Source organism: Xyrauchen texanus, chromosome 8 (assembly GCF_025860055.1).
Source record: "Xyrauchen texanus isolate HMW12.3.18 chromosome 8, RBS_HiC_50CHRs, whole genome shotgun sequence".
Lineage (NCBI taxonomy): Eukaryota > Metazoa > Chordata > Actinopteri > Cypriniformes > Catostomidae > Xyrauchen > Xyrauchen texanus.
Genome location: NC_068283.1, coordinates 39248805 through 39266586, shown reverse-complemented (window position 1 = coordinate 39266586; position 17782 = coordinate 39248805). Strand labels below are relative to the sequence as shown.

The following is a 17782-nucleotide window of genomic DNA, read 5'->3' as shown; positions in this document are numbered from 1 at the left end:
GTAAAGACTGACTTAATTTAGACCAAAAAAATTAGACACCTTACCCCCAGGCTAACTTAGGTCTAAGACTCTATGTTACCTTGGCAACCAACAGTAGCAATCAGTTACATTACAAACAGCCAAAAGAAAAGGGAAAATGGCTCATAATTTGTGGTTTGATGACGACGTTATGGAGAGAGCTATGAGAAGGGAAAGGGTTTTTAGGGACCGCAGTAACCTACTGGAAATATATAATAATGAGGACTTTATCGGTCGGTTTCGTTTGCCCAAGGAAGCTATACTGAGTCTGACAGATGAATTAGCTGAAGTACTGAGCCCTGCCACTTCAAGAAGCCACAGCATCCCAGCAGTGCTACAGGTTTGCACTGCGTTGAGATTTTATGCAACAGGAACGTTTCTGAATGCTGTTGGTGACACAGTGGGCCTCAGCAAAGCTTCTGTGTCACGGGTGGTATACAGGGTATCAAGGGCACTTTCAAATAAGCTCCCTCAGTTTCCAAACCAACTGGCTGAGCTGAACAGAGTCAAAAGAGGGTTCTTCAGCATAGCAAGATTTCCCAATGTTGTTGGAGCAATTGATGGGACACATGTCAGAATCCAGGCTCCAACAGCTCATGAACATTTGTTTGTGAATAGAAAAGGATATCACAGCCTAAACATTCAGGCTGTTTGTGATTCTGATCTCCGGTTCCTCAACTGTGTGGCGCGCTGGCCTGGATCAATTCATGACTCTCGAATTCTTCAAAATTCTCAACTTTTCCGTGCATTTGAGCAAGGCATTATCGATGGGGTCCTGTTGGGGGACTCTGGCTACCCTCTAAAACCTTGGCTCCTAACTCCCTTCCTGAATCCTACTACACCTGCACAGAGAAACTACAACGCAGCACACTGTTCAACTCGTAACACTGTAGAGCGGGCATTTGGTGTACTGAAGAGGCGTTTCCATTGTCTACATGGGGAATTGCGAATGGCACCTGACAGAGTGTGTAACATCATCTGTGCGACTGTTGTGCTGCATAACATAGCGAGGTAGGCCTACCTGAAAACAAACAATTTAAATTGCTAGCCATTTTCAATAGGCCTAATTGAATAACTATTTACCACATTCTACAACTATAATCATAATTGTTTACTTCTTAATCATTAGGGATCTCCGGCTACCTGACCCTCAAGGAGAGGATATCAGAGATGACAATCACAATGAACTGGAGGACAGAGAAGATTTAGAGGAGCAGAATGGAACCGGTCGATATGTAGCGTCAGATGTATGTTGACAGGATTTTCAATGTCTAAAACAACAACAAAAATCACATCAAAGTGGGCCACCATGTTGTCTGTCTTTACCTATTAGGCTTAAATGAGTAGCAACCAACTTAATAAATATATATTTATTTTTTGAAGTTTTCTCAAGTGACATACTGTTCATTCAATAAATTAGTACAATAAATTATACAGCGTTTGTGTCTCATTTCATTCATATCAAAATCATCAAGGTTATTAAAAGTACAACATATCTACCGTTCAAACTCTTAACCTGTGTAAAACTAATAAGGCAGATTAGAAGCAGGCCTACTCAACATATTAACTTTTAAAACTGCTTTAAAAAACACAGAAAAGAATTAGCCTAAAATACCTCATTGTCTTATTGGAAGTATTCAAGATATTTACAACTCCAGTGACTGTTTGTGCAAGTCTAATTTTAATTTATCTCTCTGAAGCTGTAAAACTTCAATCTCGAGCAGCAATTTCCTCTCTTCCAGTTCAAGATTTCTGTATTGTTTGTCTAGCACCATTGACATAGTTGTTCCTCTCGACACTGATGTGCAAACCACGGGACCAGCAGCTGTAGCTGATGCTGATCCTGACGCTGACGCTGACTCAGACTCTTTATCTCCCGTCCCCTCCCGTCTCTCACCCGGCTCCTCCTCCACTGCCTCGCTTCGGTCCCAAGTCAAAGACAGGGTCACTAAAAATAAGTACAGACATAACATTACCTTACTTGTAGGGGTGGGCGATATATCGCATGACATTGTTATGCGCATCTCGTCAGTAAAGCCGGTTCCTTGATCTATTTGCATGCGTTTTTTTCTATTTCCACACTTTTTTTCTATTTGCACGCGTTTTCTTTTATTTGCATGTACCTAAAAGAAAGTTTTTTTTTTAAACAACTTTTAAGAAATCCTTTATAGTAGGCCTATATCCAAAATTCTGGATATTTATGCAGAATCACAGTTATACTGTAACCAACAGCATAAATCACAAACATAAAGTTCAAATGATGCTTGTCATAATATAACCAACACCATTAGATCACTTTTTGCCGCTCCATCTGAAAGCAGGTGAAGGTGATTTACTACTAATCAAGGAACCGGCTTTACTGACGAGATGCGCATATCAATGTGATGCGATATATCGCCCAGCCCTACTAACTTGCTTCATGAATCGGATTCCTACATTATATAAATTGCAGACTTAGAACATACGTTGTTCACGTTTATTTGCTGGCTAGCAAGCTTACCGGTTCACACAAGCATACATCAACTTGACTTTATTAGCATCAAATCGACGGCAATGAAGCAAAAGTATAAAACAAACTGATTTCTTTAAAACAATCACCCGCAGTTACCTGTATTCTCCTCTTGACTGTCTGGCTCTTCCTCTTGACAAGGCGGGGTGCTGCTGTCAGTGGCTGAGGGAACTCCGCCGGTGACGTCGATGTTGACGCCACACACTCCACTTTCCCGTCCTCCGCTTATCCCCCAGAACATAGGCGACTGTCCACCATAAATAGTCATCACCATTTCAGTGGTGTCCTTAAGTTTCTCTTGGGGTCCTCCTCCCGTTTTTGGATACTTTCTCCTGAATATTTCTTTTTGGCATCTTGTACCATGTTTTTGTACCTTTTCTGTACGTCTTTAACGCTCCGCTCAACGGTCGGATTAACGCTGTTTACTGTCGTCGCAATCTTTTTCCAAATTAAACACTTTTTTTTATTGCTACATTCTCCGTTAAATTTTCCAAATAAAATGTCCTTGTAAATATTATACTCCTCCAACAAACACATATTTTCCGCTGGTGTAAACTGCACTGAGCGGTTGAATGCACTTACTCGATCCGCCATGTTTTTTGTTTTGAAAAGTGTCTTATTTTACCCAGAATGCATTGCAGTGTAGTACTACTTAAGATAGTCAGAGTCTTAAGTGCTTTGTGCAACGCTCTAATTTAGATGTCTATCTGAAGTCTGACTATCTACTATATCTAAGCCTTAGTCAAAGTCTATCTTTGTGAAACCGGCCAATCACTACCAGCTGTTCCCTATTGTTTTCACCTGTCTTCTATTACCTCATTTATCATCATGTATTTAATGCCTTAAAAATAATGCGTTTAATTCCTTGTCAGTTGTTACATGTTTCCGTCCTGTTTATTATAGATTGTTTTGTTTCGTTTCCTGGTCTTGCCCTGTTCTGCGTTTATCCTGTTTGTATTTTGTTTTTACTTAAATTAAAGCGTGGTGCTCTTAGATCCTCATCTTGTGACCGCCTTCCCCTGTAACACTCACTGGGGGGCAGTTCCCCTCTGGCTAAGGTCATGAATATAATGTAAATATTACTTATGTATAGTGCAAGTCATGGTTTAAAATTATTAAACTAAGTAAGTGTTAAGGGTCAGTGTTTAAACAAAGATTTTGTATGAACTGTAAGATTAATGACTAATTACTAATTTTAGGAAATCTACGTTTAGCATTAGTCAGCACTTGTAAATTTGATTTGATGTCAGACGCTCTGGCACACAAAATGAATTTAACAATAGTGGCTGGAGTCTCTATTTCCACGTTCATTACAATAGAATCACCAATAACAAGGGCTCTTTCAACATGATTCTCAATGGGTGCGTCACTGAGTGGGGAGAATCGATTGGGAACCCTTACAGGAATGGGAGAGTGGTGTCGCATTGCTGAGCGAGTATGCTGCTAAGATGTCACCCAAACGCCCTGCTGCATGGGCTCTACAGCCAGAGTGTGTGTGTTGCTCTCTGTGCTACCTGCATCCGAAACAGTATCTACTGGCTTCTCTTTCTCACTGACCTCCACTAGTGTTCAGATGCATGTCTCTAACTCATTAAACTTCTCTGTCAGCATGACTAATTCCTTACATTTATCATATGTGAATCCCTCACTGCTGACGGAAGAGGCTATAGTAAACATGTGACATGCAATAACATGAGCGGATGCCAAGACTTAACACAGTTGTTTGTTGTTGTTGTTTGTTCCTGAGCGGTGAGGGTTTGAGATCGATGTGAATCCCTCATGCAATTTTTTTGTTGTTGTTGGTTGTTCTTGATAAGCGGTGCTTTGAGATCGATGCAGTAATCCGTGTAACACAGAGGAGAAAACGGGTTAAAAAAAACTGTTTAATCGGAATAAAAATAGAAAGTGGATGCACGTGGAAAATGCACGCAGTTGACTCGCGATAAGAGAATTAATGGGGGGGGGGTTCAAATGCAAATGCGATTCTGTCACATACGCTTACCTGACTGGAAGCTTGATTTAGAGTTAAAAAAGTACTTAAATATTTATCTTTTCTGCACCAAAAGTGATTGTTTTGCTTGAGAAGACATTAAATTAACAGCTGGTGTCCTATGGATGACGTTTATACTGACTGTCTGTGATTTTTGGAGCTTCAAATGCCTGATCACCATCTGCTTGCATTTTAAGGATCAACTGAGCTAAGATATTTTTCTTCAAACGTGTTCTGGTGAAGAAAGAAAGTCATACATACCTGAGATATCATGAGGGTGAGTAAATTATGAGAGCACTTTCATTTTTGGGTGAACTATCCCTTTAAATATTCTGTTTAAACTCATGCATTTTTTGAGCTGAAAGTTGGCGATACTTTTGAACAAGTAAATATTTTAACATTTGAAAATTGGCCCCCATTCACTTTCATTATCAGTGACTCACTGTAACCCAGATTGTTGTTGCTTTTTTTTTTTTTTAAAGAAAAGGAGGGGCGAGTTAGAATACATTTTTTTGGTAATCAATATTATGCCACAAATGCAGTCGATTGATCTTAACTTGTTTTGAACCCGGAATATCACTTTAATTTATTCACCAGATTCTTATTAAAATCATTTAAACAATGCATTTGTGACTATGTTCAAACATGAACTGAAATGATGGCTCCATGTTTTGAAAATAGAATATATTTTATTGCCGCATGGGAGGGCTGGTGGAAATTGTAGGTAGGTCTACAGTGTATGCAACATATAGGGGACAGTGAACACTTGAAAGTGCGCACATGAAAATGCACAATATGGCCTATTATGTGTAAAACACAACATTATAATACAATATAGAGTATAAGAACGCTCGGTGCCCATGTATGCGGGTATTAGAAACACGACACTGTGTGAGCATGACAGATTGGCGCGCGCCTTGATTTTAAATCCATTTCGAATGCGCTGAGCTCCCCACCTCCTCTGCCCGCTCTTTTGTTGTTATGACTACGAGGTCGTAAATCCGCCATGTTGTCCCTGTCGTTGCGACAGAGACGGAGGTTTTGAACGACATGACTGAAGAAAATAATACGGCAGCAACAGTTACCTACCAAACGGAGCACAGCAACATCACTGTTCCAACCACACTTGGACACGAAGGTTTCATCTGAGACACGATCACTCGTTGGCTGCTTCTATCTCGCGGGCAGCCTCCATTAGCTTTAATGTTATTTTACAGGAGCATTTTAGGCTGCTAATGCTGCCTAGCGCAGATCTGTTTTGGTTTAGGATTTGAAAATGTGATCAACATTAGTTGAAGTGATCACGCAAGAATAGTTGTTTGTTTACATTAAAAATAACTGCATGGCAGTAATGTTAATGTTTGTCATACTTTGTTGCACATTGATCAAGGCACTTTTATTATGAATGTTGGTGAATCTAACCAAGACATGTCCTGGTCACATTTCACCCCATAATCAAAAGATTATGGTGAGATTATTATATTCTGAGATTATATATACGTGTGTTTTGTGCATTATAACGATATTTTCACGACAATTAAAGGAATATTCCGGGATCAATGCAAGTAAAGCTCAATCGACAGCATGTAAAAGTGAGTCACTGACAATGGAAGTGAATGGGAGCCAATCTGCAAACCTTAAAATACTCACTGTTTCGAAAGTATAGTCACAGGATGTAAACATTATGCATGTTAATATGATTTTAGTATCATAAAATCTCTAAGTAACTTTTCCTGAGTATAGTTATATCCAATTTTACAACTCTGTTGCCATTACGACGTAATGCAGTAACCCATAACATCCTTAAATGACTGTAAAAATGTCCATTTAAACTTCTTTACAGCTCAAATAATACTTGAGTTTTAACAGAAGAATTAATGCAAGTGCTATTATAAAATGATAAGGTTCACATTTCTGCCTTTAAACCCTCCAGAAATTGGCCCCATTCACTTCCATTCTAAGTGCCTCACTGTAACCAAGATTTTTGCTTTTTTAAAGAAAAGATGGGTCGAGTAGAATTGTGTGTGTGTATGTGTGTGTGTGGTAATCAACATTAAGCCACAAAGCCTATTGACTGAGCTTAACTTGTATCGAACTGGATTATTCCTTCAAGCAATTTCCTCCCATAAATTCTCATTACTGTTGTAATATGCTTGTTTGCTTTATTATTATTATTATTATTATTATTATTATTTAAATAATTCTTATTATTCTCATTTGTGAATCTCATAAGGCTATATTATCTCTAATGTAATACAGTATTAGCTTACATTTATATTGAGCAAAATATGTTTTTTTTTATTTTGGAGTGAAATATGACCCGGATGTGTTCTTGACAGGTTTTGTGAGATTTATATATTTGTTGATCTTTGTGTCGTTTTGGTGTCATACGAGTAAAGTTTCATCATCCAGTATTTAGCAATTTATGTGATTTAGTGTGGCATATAAGGCTGATTATAGTAATGGTACTGTTTTCCCTCTCAGATGAGGATATTCATAAATGTGGCAGATGTCTGGAGGAGTTCTCTGCTCTTGATGCTTTTGTCCAACATAAACTCAGCAGGAGCTGCAAGCGTCCTACTCCAGACCATCAGGTTTGTGGATTGATATTGATCTCTGATTCTTGAGTAGGCTACTGGATCTGGAACAAAACAGGTTACAGAAGTGCAAAATTGAAAGCAATTGTTTTTGTTTCATTTGTTCAGTATGTCTGGGATTTGAACCTATACCTTTGGGTTACTGGCTCAAATCTTTAACCCCTTAGCATGCCAACCACGCTTAAAAGCACATTTGAGTTGTAAGATAATGTTTATTAAGCATTTATACATCGGTACTCATCTCTCTTTCTCCTGTCTCAGACAAATATTGATCATGATGAAGTTGTTTCTACTGAGGTGACACTAAGTGAAAATGGGTGCTCATCCCATGAGACAGGGGCATCCAACACAGGTGAAATTTGAATTACGTTTTCTTTCTATTAAAGTCATAGCAGTTTAATTTACATTGGATGACCAGATGTGGAATTGTTTTGTTGGCCCCTATTTGAGAACCTGTTCATGTGACTTGTTCGAAATTTGTGATGTATTACGATTATGTGTTCACACTGCTCTTCGGTTAAATCAGACAGTGACAAGGGGCTGTCAATTTCTAAAAGGACAAAAAAGCACCATGAGGGTTGTCCATAATGCTTTTGACCAAGTTTGGGAATGCATATATGAGATTTCAAATCTATGATGGAGGGCAATATTTTAAGAGAATGACGTCTTTCATTTCATCTGAAGTTATTAATTGCCTTCTGGTGACTTGGAATACCCTTATGTATGAGTCCTATTTACTAATTTTATGGTACTTTTTTGTCCTTTTTGGAGCTAGACAGCCCCATGTCACTTAAAAATGTCTCCTTTTGTGTGGTCCAAGCACAATCTGATCATCATAGTTATATACGTAGCGATCCAGCTGTCTTTGTTGAGTATTAATTTAAATCTCTTTGTTCCTATGGACAATGGAGGTAAAAAGAGAGGCCGTTCGGCAAGAGAGGATGGGAGCGCCAAACTGGTTTTAAAGTTAAACAAAGAGGGACGATACATCTGTGACATGTGTGATAAGACTTTTAAAACGGTACAGTATTAGATATTATTGATGTATTTGAATATGGATATTTTGTTGACATACTGTAAAGTGTAGTAAAACAATGCTTGAAATCAAAATTGACCATGTTCACTTTTTTAATTCACGGTCCTGGTCTTATTGTGAATGATTCATCAGTGCAACTAATTAAAAGAAAAGTGTTTAACTTCGTAATCATTCATCAAAATGTAATTACTTGCGTTGACTTGGTAATACATTTCCTTCTTGGCTGACATCACAAAGCCCTCTATTGTACATTTATTTTTTTTTAAATCATCTGTCATATTGATACCACTTTTACAATCCAACCAGATGGAAAAAATCAAGTCCCATCCTATTTTTTTCCAGTTTCTATTGGAAATACATCACGGTGTTGAGATTGGTTGTGAACATCTCTTCATATTGACTTATTTAGCTTTAATATAGCTAAATTAGCAGTGTTTGTCTTCTTTGGAAGTTTGCATTTGAAACTCTCTCAAAGACGTATTCAGTTATGAACTTAATTTATATGTCTTTCAGACTAATATCCTGAGAACGCACGTGTTTACGCACACCGATCAGAAGGACTTTAAGTGTGAAATATGTGAGACTGCGTTCAGGACCAAGGGTTCATTGATCCGCCACAAACGTCGACACACAGGTAAACCCAAACAATGCGAGGCAGCGTTCTTAATATGGACTTTATATTGTATAATAAAAGTAATTTTGTAGCCGTTTTAGTTTTCAGTATTGTCCTTTGGGGAATCATGATGTCATTTTCTTTGGCAGATGAGCGTCCATACCGCTGTAATCAGTGTGGGTTGGCGTTCAGAGAGTCCGGAGCTCTAACGAGACATCAGAAGTCTCTCACACCTTGTACCGAGAAGATTCGTTTCAGCCAATGTAAAGAGATACTTGTCAGCAAAGATGGAGTTCGTAAAGGTAATTCAGATCTCAAAGACCGCTGAAAGAAGACATCAAAATATCATCTTAAATATTGTTTGCATGCTCCAGTATTTTAAGAAGTCTTATTCATGCGTATTAGTATTTAGATTTTAATTCACAAAACTCTTTGGAAGTAAGTGTTTTTCTGATTCTCTTTCCATTGGATATTGCTCTAAAAGTTCAGCAGGTTCCTCCTGACCCAGAGAAGAAGCAGCTTCCTGTGTTGAGTGTGGTGGAAGCTGGCCAGGAGATCATCCAGATTCAGGTTGTAGACGATACAGGACAAGTGCAACAGGTCTGAGACTTACAATATTGAACTAGATATCACTAGAAAATGTCTCATCAATTAAACAGTGACATTTATAAAGAGAGCCAGTGTGCTTGAGTGTATCTGGTAACTTTTACGTCCTCCAGATGGGGGCTTTTCCGGGATATGAACGTGCCTATAGTGGGAGGTCTTTGTAAATGCATGTTCATAAATGTTATAACTCTACTCATGTTACACCTTTTCTGCCACCATTTAAATCAGTTTTTCCCCAATCCTGGACTTCATGACCTGAATTGTGTATGTCAGATAAGGAAGACATCCAAAATGGGCAGTTTTGGGTGTACTAAGATTGAAAGCCACTGTTTGTGACATGGTTGTAATGAGATATTTTGTGGTAACTTCTTTAAATAAATAATTAGGGGTGTAACATTTGTGCGGTTCTAACATTTATGGGGGCTCGTCCGGGTTATCAACCTGCATACTCAAGGACCTCCCAGTATATATAGGTTAATATCCGGACAAGCCCCCTAAATGTTAGAACCCACTCTAAAGTTACATTTTTTTAAAACTTAAAATAATCACAAATTTCATTTATTTCTGTGTTTAAGTCAGTGTTTCCCAATCATGGTCTTGGAGTAACCCGGTCTGGATGTCTCCATGAAGAGAATTTGGTGTGAGGTTTCTTCAAATATAAAATATGGGGTGTTACATTTTTGGGGACTCCTCCGGGATATGAACCTGCATGTTCTATGAACTCGTCTTATATACAGGTTCATATCTCGGATGAACCCCGATAAATGGTATAACCCAATTAATGTTACATGCCTAATAACCCTAGACTATCTGGAGTGTAGAAGTGACCAGAAACACTCAAGCACTCTAGCTCTATTTAAATAGAGATATTAATTTTGGTGAGGTCAATTCAAATTAACATAACTGTTTGCATTTATCATAAACATTTATTTTTACTTAAATACACAAGGATAATTGTTTTAAGATATTTGTTGCTTGCTCATATCATATTGTTGTCTTGTTTAATGTAGTTACTCTACCCTTCAACAGATTGTGTCTCAGCCTCAGACTGCAACTGTGGTTGGCGCAGACAATCTAATCTGCCAGGCCATTATCAACTCTGGCATAATACTGGAAACAGAAACCACAGAGGTGGCCAATCAGGCAGAGGCTCAGTCACCTATAGAAGCCCTGGAGACTCCTGATGCTGTGGCTAAACTCACAGAGATCCATGTGACAGAAGAGTGTGTGGAGACAGTAGCCGAGGAGACACTGGTGAGATTCTTTGGCCATTCAAATTCATCTGATTTGCAGGAAAACACAGATAAGACTATGAACAGAACCAGTTAGCTGTATTTCATTTGGTTTTGTTTTATTTGTGAATTAAGTTTGATTAATTCCACACTTCTACAGCATTTTTCATGTCATATGTGTGTTTTTTTTTAATTCACTGTAGGATTCCTCCATAAAGGAAGGAGAACCTTCTGAATCGAAATCACACAAATGCCCTCACTGTGAGTGCATGTTCAAGACATTGGCATACCTGCGAGTTCATGTGAAAGGGCATGTTGGTAAGTTTCAAAATGATTGAAGGCTATTTGTTTAAAACATTTCAACATCATTTCCCCAGACTTTCACTTCAAACTTAGTAATGTATGTATATAGTTTTTACAAAGTCATTTTTACTGATATACATTTACATTTATACATTTGGCAGACGCTTTTATCCAAAGCGACTTACAGTGCCCTTATTAAAGGGACAATCCCCCCGGAGCAACTTGGAGTTAAGTGCGTTACTCAAGGACACAATGGTGGTGGCTGTGGGGATCGAACCAGTGACCTTCTGATTAACAGTTATGAGCTTTAGCCCACTACGCCACCACCACTCCTTTCATAAGCTTATGAGTAAAACTGAGGTTAAGTCCTATTAAGGTGTATATTTTGGTGGCAAGATAAAACACAATACGAAACATTGCATGCCTATGATGCCCTTCACACTAATACTAAATTTCAGCTCGAAATGAAAAGGTGTTTTTTGTTTTGTTTTTTAAATGTATTTTTGTTATGATTTGGTTAATTTTTGTTTCATCTTGAAAAGAAAAGTTTTGTTTTGTTTTGCTTTTGCCTTTTTGTTTTGTGTTGTTTTTTTTAAATGGTTTTGTTTTTGTTTGTTTCCCCCTTGAAAGGAGAATTTTGTTTTGTTTTGTAGGTTGTTTTGTAGACATATTTGGCCATAAGCTTTTAAGTTGCATGTCCAGAAATCTCTGCTGGAATTCGAGATACCGGTAGATGTGAAGCAGTTGGTATTGTTAGTTTCCCCAGTACTATGGAATAGTTGCTGAACTAAATAAATTTTTAAACTACACAATGAAGTGCTTTTTTTACAGGTTACAAGCCATTCAAATGCTTAATATGTCAGAAGGAGTTCCTGACAGGCTACGTTCTAAAAAAACACATGGAGACGCACGTTAGTGAGCGGCGCTACAAATGTGGAGAATGTGGCAAACTGTTTAAAGCCATTGGACATGTGCGGGAACACATAAGAGCTCATTCAGATGAACGGCCATATCACTGCAACTTCTGCAACAAGAGCTACAAGACCAAGGTGAGACTAAATCTAAGACTAAAGCTGCAAAGATAATCCTACATTGTCATATTTAAATCTTATCTGTTGTGAACCAGAATGCTCTGCAGGTGCACCATCGTACTCATGCGGATGAAAAGCCGCACGTGTGTCCGCACTGCTCCCATGGGTTCCGGGAAAAGAGTTCTTTGGTGCGGCACATTCGACATCATACGGGAGAAAAACCCTTCAAGTGCTCGAAATGTGGGCGGGGCTTTGCTGAACATGGAACGCTTAACCGTCACATACGAGCTAAAGGTTTGTGAATATGTATCTGTTCAATAAATAAATAATCCGAATAATGATTAATTAGTGCGTGATTGACCTCCACTGCACTTAAACAAAGTATTTTTTATAGGGATGGGACATTATGGTTATCTCACTATTCTGTTCGATTTACGATATGAGGTTCGTTATTCGATATAATCTCGATTCCACATAATAACACTTAAATGACAAAATATTACAGACATTTTTTTATTTTCTGAAAAATGTTTTGAGCAAAATGCTCATAATTTCTCATCAAAATAAAGTTTTTTAAAACACAATATAAATGCTCAAAGTTTAAATAATAAGAGTTTTCATGTACCTTTCTCTATAAGAAAAGATCACAAACAAATGGGCCGGCTGTGGCTCAGGTGGTAGAGCGGGTTGGCCACTAATCACAGGGTTGGTGGTTCGATTCGCGGCCCATATGACTCCACATGCCGAAGTGTCCTTGGGCAAGACACTGAACCCCAAGTTGCTCCCAATGGCAGGCTAGCACCTTACATGGCAGCTCTGCCGTCATTGGTGTATGAGTGTGTGTGTGTGTGAATGGGTGATTGAGTCACAGTGTAAAGCGCTTTGAAAACCGTTAAGCTTAAAAAAGCACTAGTACAGACCAAATAAGCTTTCATAAATATTGGGCTACATTCAAGCTGATCAGGTGCAGAACAAGAAATAGAACTGAACAAAAAGTATTGAAAGTGTATTTTACATTAATTTGTGTAAGAAATACAATAAAGGCTACTGTCAATTTAAGGGTTCATTTAGCGCCTCACAGTGTTTCGGTTCAGCGAACATCAACAAGAATCTCTCGGTTTTGTTAGTGCATCCAATATTCATTTTTACTTGTTTATCTGACTGTAAAGAACAGAAAGGATATTAAGACACATGCGATCCTATGTGCGTCATCTTTGACACGCATTACACGGAGAAAACTATCCGCTTAATCTCAAGCAATTTTCATCAAAACAAGGCAATTTCCCAGGTATTCCAGAACTTCAGTTTTTAAAAGCTAAATTCAAACACTTCAAGGACTTTGAAGAACCCTGTAAACAGCGTAGAAGAAAGCGCAGTAGGGGTCAAGTCAAGCAATAAAGAGATTATGATGTTTGATTGGTCATATCAATGGACAGAAAATGTTGCGAATTTCGAAATATCGAGTTATGCCACATAATGGTTTATTTTTGTGTGTGTGGTTAGGAGGCTGTTTTGCTGTGCAGCAGAAGGACTCTGAACACACAGGGAGCTCTGAGGAGCAGGAGGTGACCACAGAAAGCATCTCCACCACCACAGTATCAGAGGATCCTCACGCTGTCCTGGTGGCATTCTCCTCAGTAGTGGCCGACACTCAGGAATACATCATAGGGGTAAACGTCACGTCACCCTTACAGTGTGTTACTGTTTGCTTTAAGTGTACAGAGTTTTACGACATGATCTAATTGTTGACCGAAATGGGTCTTCAATGGCCGATATATTGGCAATACAAATTAATTTATCAACAAATAATGTTATCCAAGGTGATATCAATGAGAAGTTTTAAAAGAAAATCTAATTCAAAACATGTATCAAGTTCATAGAAATGTAGTCTTTGAGTCCATGTTGGTTTCACAAGAATAATAATACTAGACATTTATAGCATTTTTCACCAAAAATGTATTTAATTACTAAAAATGTCATACACCTTCAAGTAAAAGGTATTAAAAATAATTTTCTTGCACCTTGAATACATGCAAGTGTACATAACTTAAACATTCATTTCAGTTCACACACACACACACACACAAAAAAAGACAAAGATCCCCCATTTAGCCTTAACAGACTGTAGGGGCAAGTGCTGTTAGCGAGCACCTATGAAGGCCAGAACGGTACACAAGGGGGTGGGTGGCCAGCACCACGCCCGACCGACACACACACACACACACACAAAAGCAAAATGGCTACCTACATGTTTGTTTCACCACATGACTTTGATTTTTGCAAACTTTTTTAAAATATAAATCATATTTTAAAATAAAATCGTTTGTGCTTTTTTTTTCTTCAGAAATAATAATATGATTATTCCACACTACTTATGCCAACATTTCAATTTCAAGAATTTCAGGACGGTTAAACCCAAGGTATAGTTTGTTTTTGTGCGTTCCTGATCGGATCGTGCCCGGTCGACCAAATTGCCAAGTATACTCTTCTAATCACGCACAAATACGAATGACGCATGCACACTTGGACTGCTTTGCGATACTCTTTTTGTAAAGTCAACGGCTTACACATTCAAGTGTATCTGTCTGCGTCCTGGAACACGACAAGGAATATCCACTACACAACACGGCCGCCTCATGTAACGCATTCCTTGGATTATAAGGCGATTCAATTGGCTAAATGAACTATGAAAATCCTATGCTATCGCTGCATGATTCATATTGTTTTAACGGTGTCAATATAAAAATGTATAACTTTTAAAATGTCACATAACATATTTTTAAACCAAAGATAGCTCACAAGCTAACCGCTAGCCTATTAACTTAGCACAATGTTAGCTTCTTCTCCTCTTCATTTTCATCACATTTCCCCTCACTGTCGCCACCTAGTGATACGGTGGAATGATTCTATTCAAAAGAACTCGTACATTTAAGAATTTTACTAACTTTTCATTTTTAATCTTTGTGGTTAGGTTTAGGGGTAGGGATGGGTGTAGGTGAATTTGGACTCCAAATAAACACAACAAACATAGGGTAAGAATTTGACATCCAACTGTTGCAAGATTTGGGCATTTTTCTGGTTATTTGAAGGGAGGCGTATCTTGTAGGGGCGTTCCTTGTAGTAGATTTGCAGGACAGACCCTGCTCGGCCGATGATGTGCACAGAGGAGGACTGCATCTGGTCCGCATGTAGACAGTCTGCGCAGACTGTGTTGATGACGAAATTTGCACCATGAACACGGACAGCCAAAGTATATTTTGGCCTTTACACTGCATGACATTTCTTAATATAAGCCACGAAATAAATATCAGTATGACATTGAACTCAGCAATTGAAAACATGTTCTTCATTGAAGAGGTGTTTTCAAGTAATTGTTTTGTTTGAATTGCATTTGTTTTTAATAAATTAAAAGTGTGTGACCTTCATACAACTGTTAGTTCCAACGTTCTGGTGAGACATACATAACATCGATGAAATTAAATGAACATTGATAATATCACAACACTAGACTAGATCATAGGGTGTTGCCGCTGTAAAATAACCTCTCATTTAGGGAGATTAGTTATTGAAATATAGCCACTAATATTACAAAAAAAAAATTATAAATTTTTTGTAGGCTCCATCTGAGGAAGCAACTCATGAGGAGGCCGTAGCAATAATCCAAGACAATCAGCAGCCGGTAAATTTATTATAATTTCTTTCTTCAGATTTGTCCACATCAAACCAAATAAAATGCTACCTAGATAAAGTGACTGCAGTATTGTTATCTGATTGGTTGATTGTGTCTGAACTCAGTTGGACAGCAACATCATGAAGGTGGTGCAACAGATCATGAGCCAATCACATGGAGGCCACCAGATCATCGTGCGTAACGTGTCCCCCGACGAAACCCCCGGCATATCCGACTGCGGAGACACCATCACCATAGCCACACCGGAGAGCTTGACTGAACAGGTGGCCATGACCCTGGCTAATGCCATCAGTGAAGGCACCATTCTTACCACTACCGCAGAGGGCACTGATGAGACTCCGCAGACCACAGTTACCATCGTAGCGAGCGAGAACATTGAGACAATTGAACAGGAGGAGCAATACATCATTGCTTTGCCGGATGAAATGGAAATTCAGACTGAGGTAGTGGTCTAAGATGGCATACAACTAAAAGGTTTTATTTTTTTGGTAGGTCAACAGCCAGGGTGAAGCATTTCAGTTCTTTTGAGGCCTTATTCTTCATAGTGCTACACATATTTTGGACTTCAAACAAGCAAGTGGAAGCCCATTTGTCTTGTAAATTGTGCTTGGGGAAAATGTCAGTATTAATAAGGTTGTCTTTGGGTTTTAAATGGGCTACATGTTTTTCTAAATAAGCATATTGTAGTTTGCAACAGATAGTAAAACCTAATTAATGTGTTTGTTCTATTGATATATTTTCAGTCATTATATATAAACTTCTGTGTACAACTGAACTGTCATTTTAATGACTCTCCCATAACAAATTCCTGTCAGGTTGATTTGCATATACTTATACACCGATCAGCCACAACATTAAAACCACCTGCCTAATATTGTGTAGGTCCCCATCGTGCCGCCAAAACAGTGCCAAATTGCATTCAGAGATGATATTCTTCTCACAATTGTACAGAGTGGTTATCTGAGTTACCGTAGACATTATCAATTCGAACCAGTCTGGCCATTCTCTGTTGACCTCTCTCATCAACAAGGTGTTTCCGTCCACAGAACTGCCGCTCACTGGATGTTTTTTGTTTTTGGCACCATTCTGAGTCAATTCTAGAGACTGTTGTGTGAGAAAATCCCAGGAGATCAGCAGTTACAGAAATACTCAAACCAGCCCATCTGGCACCAACAATCATGCCAGGATCAAAATAACTAAGATAAAATGTTTTCACATTCTCATGGTTAATGTGAACATTAACTGAAGCTCCTGACCTGTATCTGCATGATTTTATGCACTATGCTGCTGCCACACGATTGGCTGATTAGATAATTGCATGGGTGAGTGTTGGTGCCAAACGGGCTGGTTTGAGTATTTCTCAGTCTCTAGAATTTACTCTGAATGGTGCCAAAAACAAAAAACATCCAGTGAGCGGCAGTTCTGTGGACGGAAACACCTTGTTGATGAGAGAGGTCAACAGAGAATGGCCAGACTGGTTCGAACTGACAATGTATACGGTAACTCAGATAACCACTCTGTACAATTGTGAGAATATAATCTCAGAGTGCTATTCTGAGATGCAGGTTGGCACAGTTTTGGCAGCATGTCAATAATATTAGGCAGGTGGTTTTAATGTTGTGGCTGATCAGTGTACAGTTTGAAGCCAGATGTTTACATACACCTTAACCAAAATACATTTAAACTCAGTTTTTCACAATTCCTGACATTTAATTGTACAAAACTAGAAAACCATGTCTTAGGTCAGTTAGGATCACTATATTTTAATAATGTGAAATTTCAGAATAATAGTAGAGAAGTATTTGGTAACATTGCCTTTAACTTGGGTCAAACATTTTGGGTATTCTTCCACAAGCTTCTCACAATAAGTTTCTGGAATTTTGGCCCATTCCTCCAGACAGAACTGGTGTAACTGAGTCAGGTTTGTAGGCCTCCTTGCTTGCACATGCTTTATCAGTTCTGCCCACATATTTTTTGGATTGTGGTCAGGGCTTTGTGATGGCCACTCCAATACCTTGACTTTGTTGTCCTTTAGCCATTTTGCCACAACTTTGGGGGTATGCTTGGGGCCATTGTCCATTTGGAAGACCCATTTGCTACAGAGCTTTAACCAATATATCTACATAATCTTCTTTCCTCATGATGCTCATCTATTT

General features: G+C 38.6%; 2 protein-coding genes across 2 annotated transcripts; both read left to right on the top strand.

The window, feature by feature from the left end:
- The first annotated feature begins 136 nt into the window (after positions 1 to 136).
- On the top strand, positions 137 to 1274 carry LOC127648160 (putative nuclease HARBI1). Its single transcript, XM_052132749.1, has 2 exons — positions 137 to 1029; positions 1148 to 1274. Exons 1-2 carry the CDS (start codon positions 137 to 139, stop codon positions 1272 to 1274), a joined length of 1020 nt encoding a protein of 339 aa, XP_051988709.1.
- Positions 1275 to 5527: 4253 nt separating this feature from the next.
- LOC127647736 (transcription factor E4F1-like) lies at positions 5528 to 16621 on the top strand. The gene is made up of 14 exons (XM_052132179.1): positions 5528 to 5655; positions 7002 to 7111; positions 7376 to 7466; positions 8026 to 8135; positions 8664 to 8784; positions 8913 to 9065; positions 9248 to 9363; positions 10399 to 10623; positions 10805 to 10919; positions 11736 to 11953; positions 12031 to 12229; positions 13439 to 13605; positions 15552 to 15614; positions 15731 to 16621. The coding sequence occupies exons 1-14, from the start codon at positions 5568 to 5570 to the stop codon at positions 16079 to 16081; spliced, it is 2127 nt and encodes a 708-aa protein (XP_051988139.1). The 5' UTR covers positions 5528 to 5567; the 3' UTR covers positions 16082 to 16621.
- Positions 16622 to 17782: the final 1161 nt, after the last annotated feature.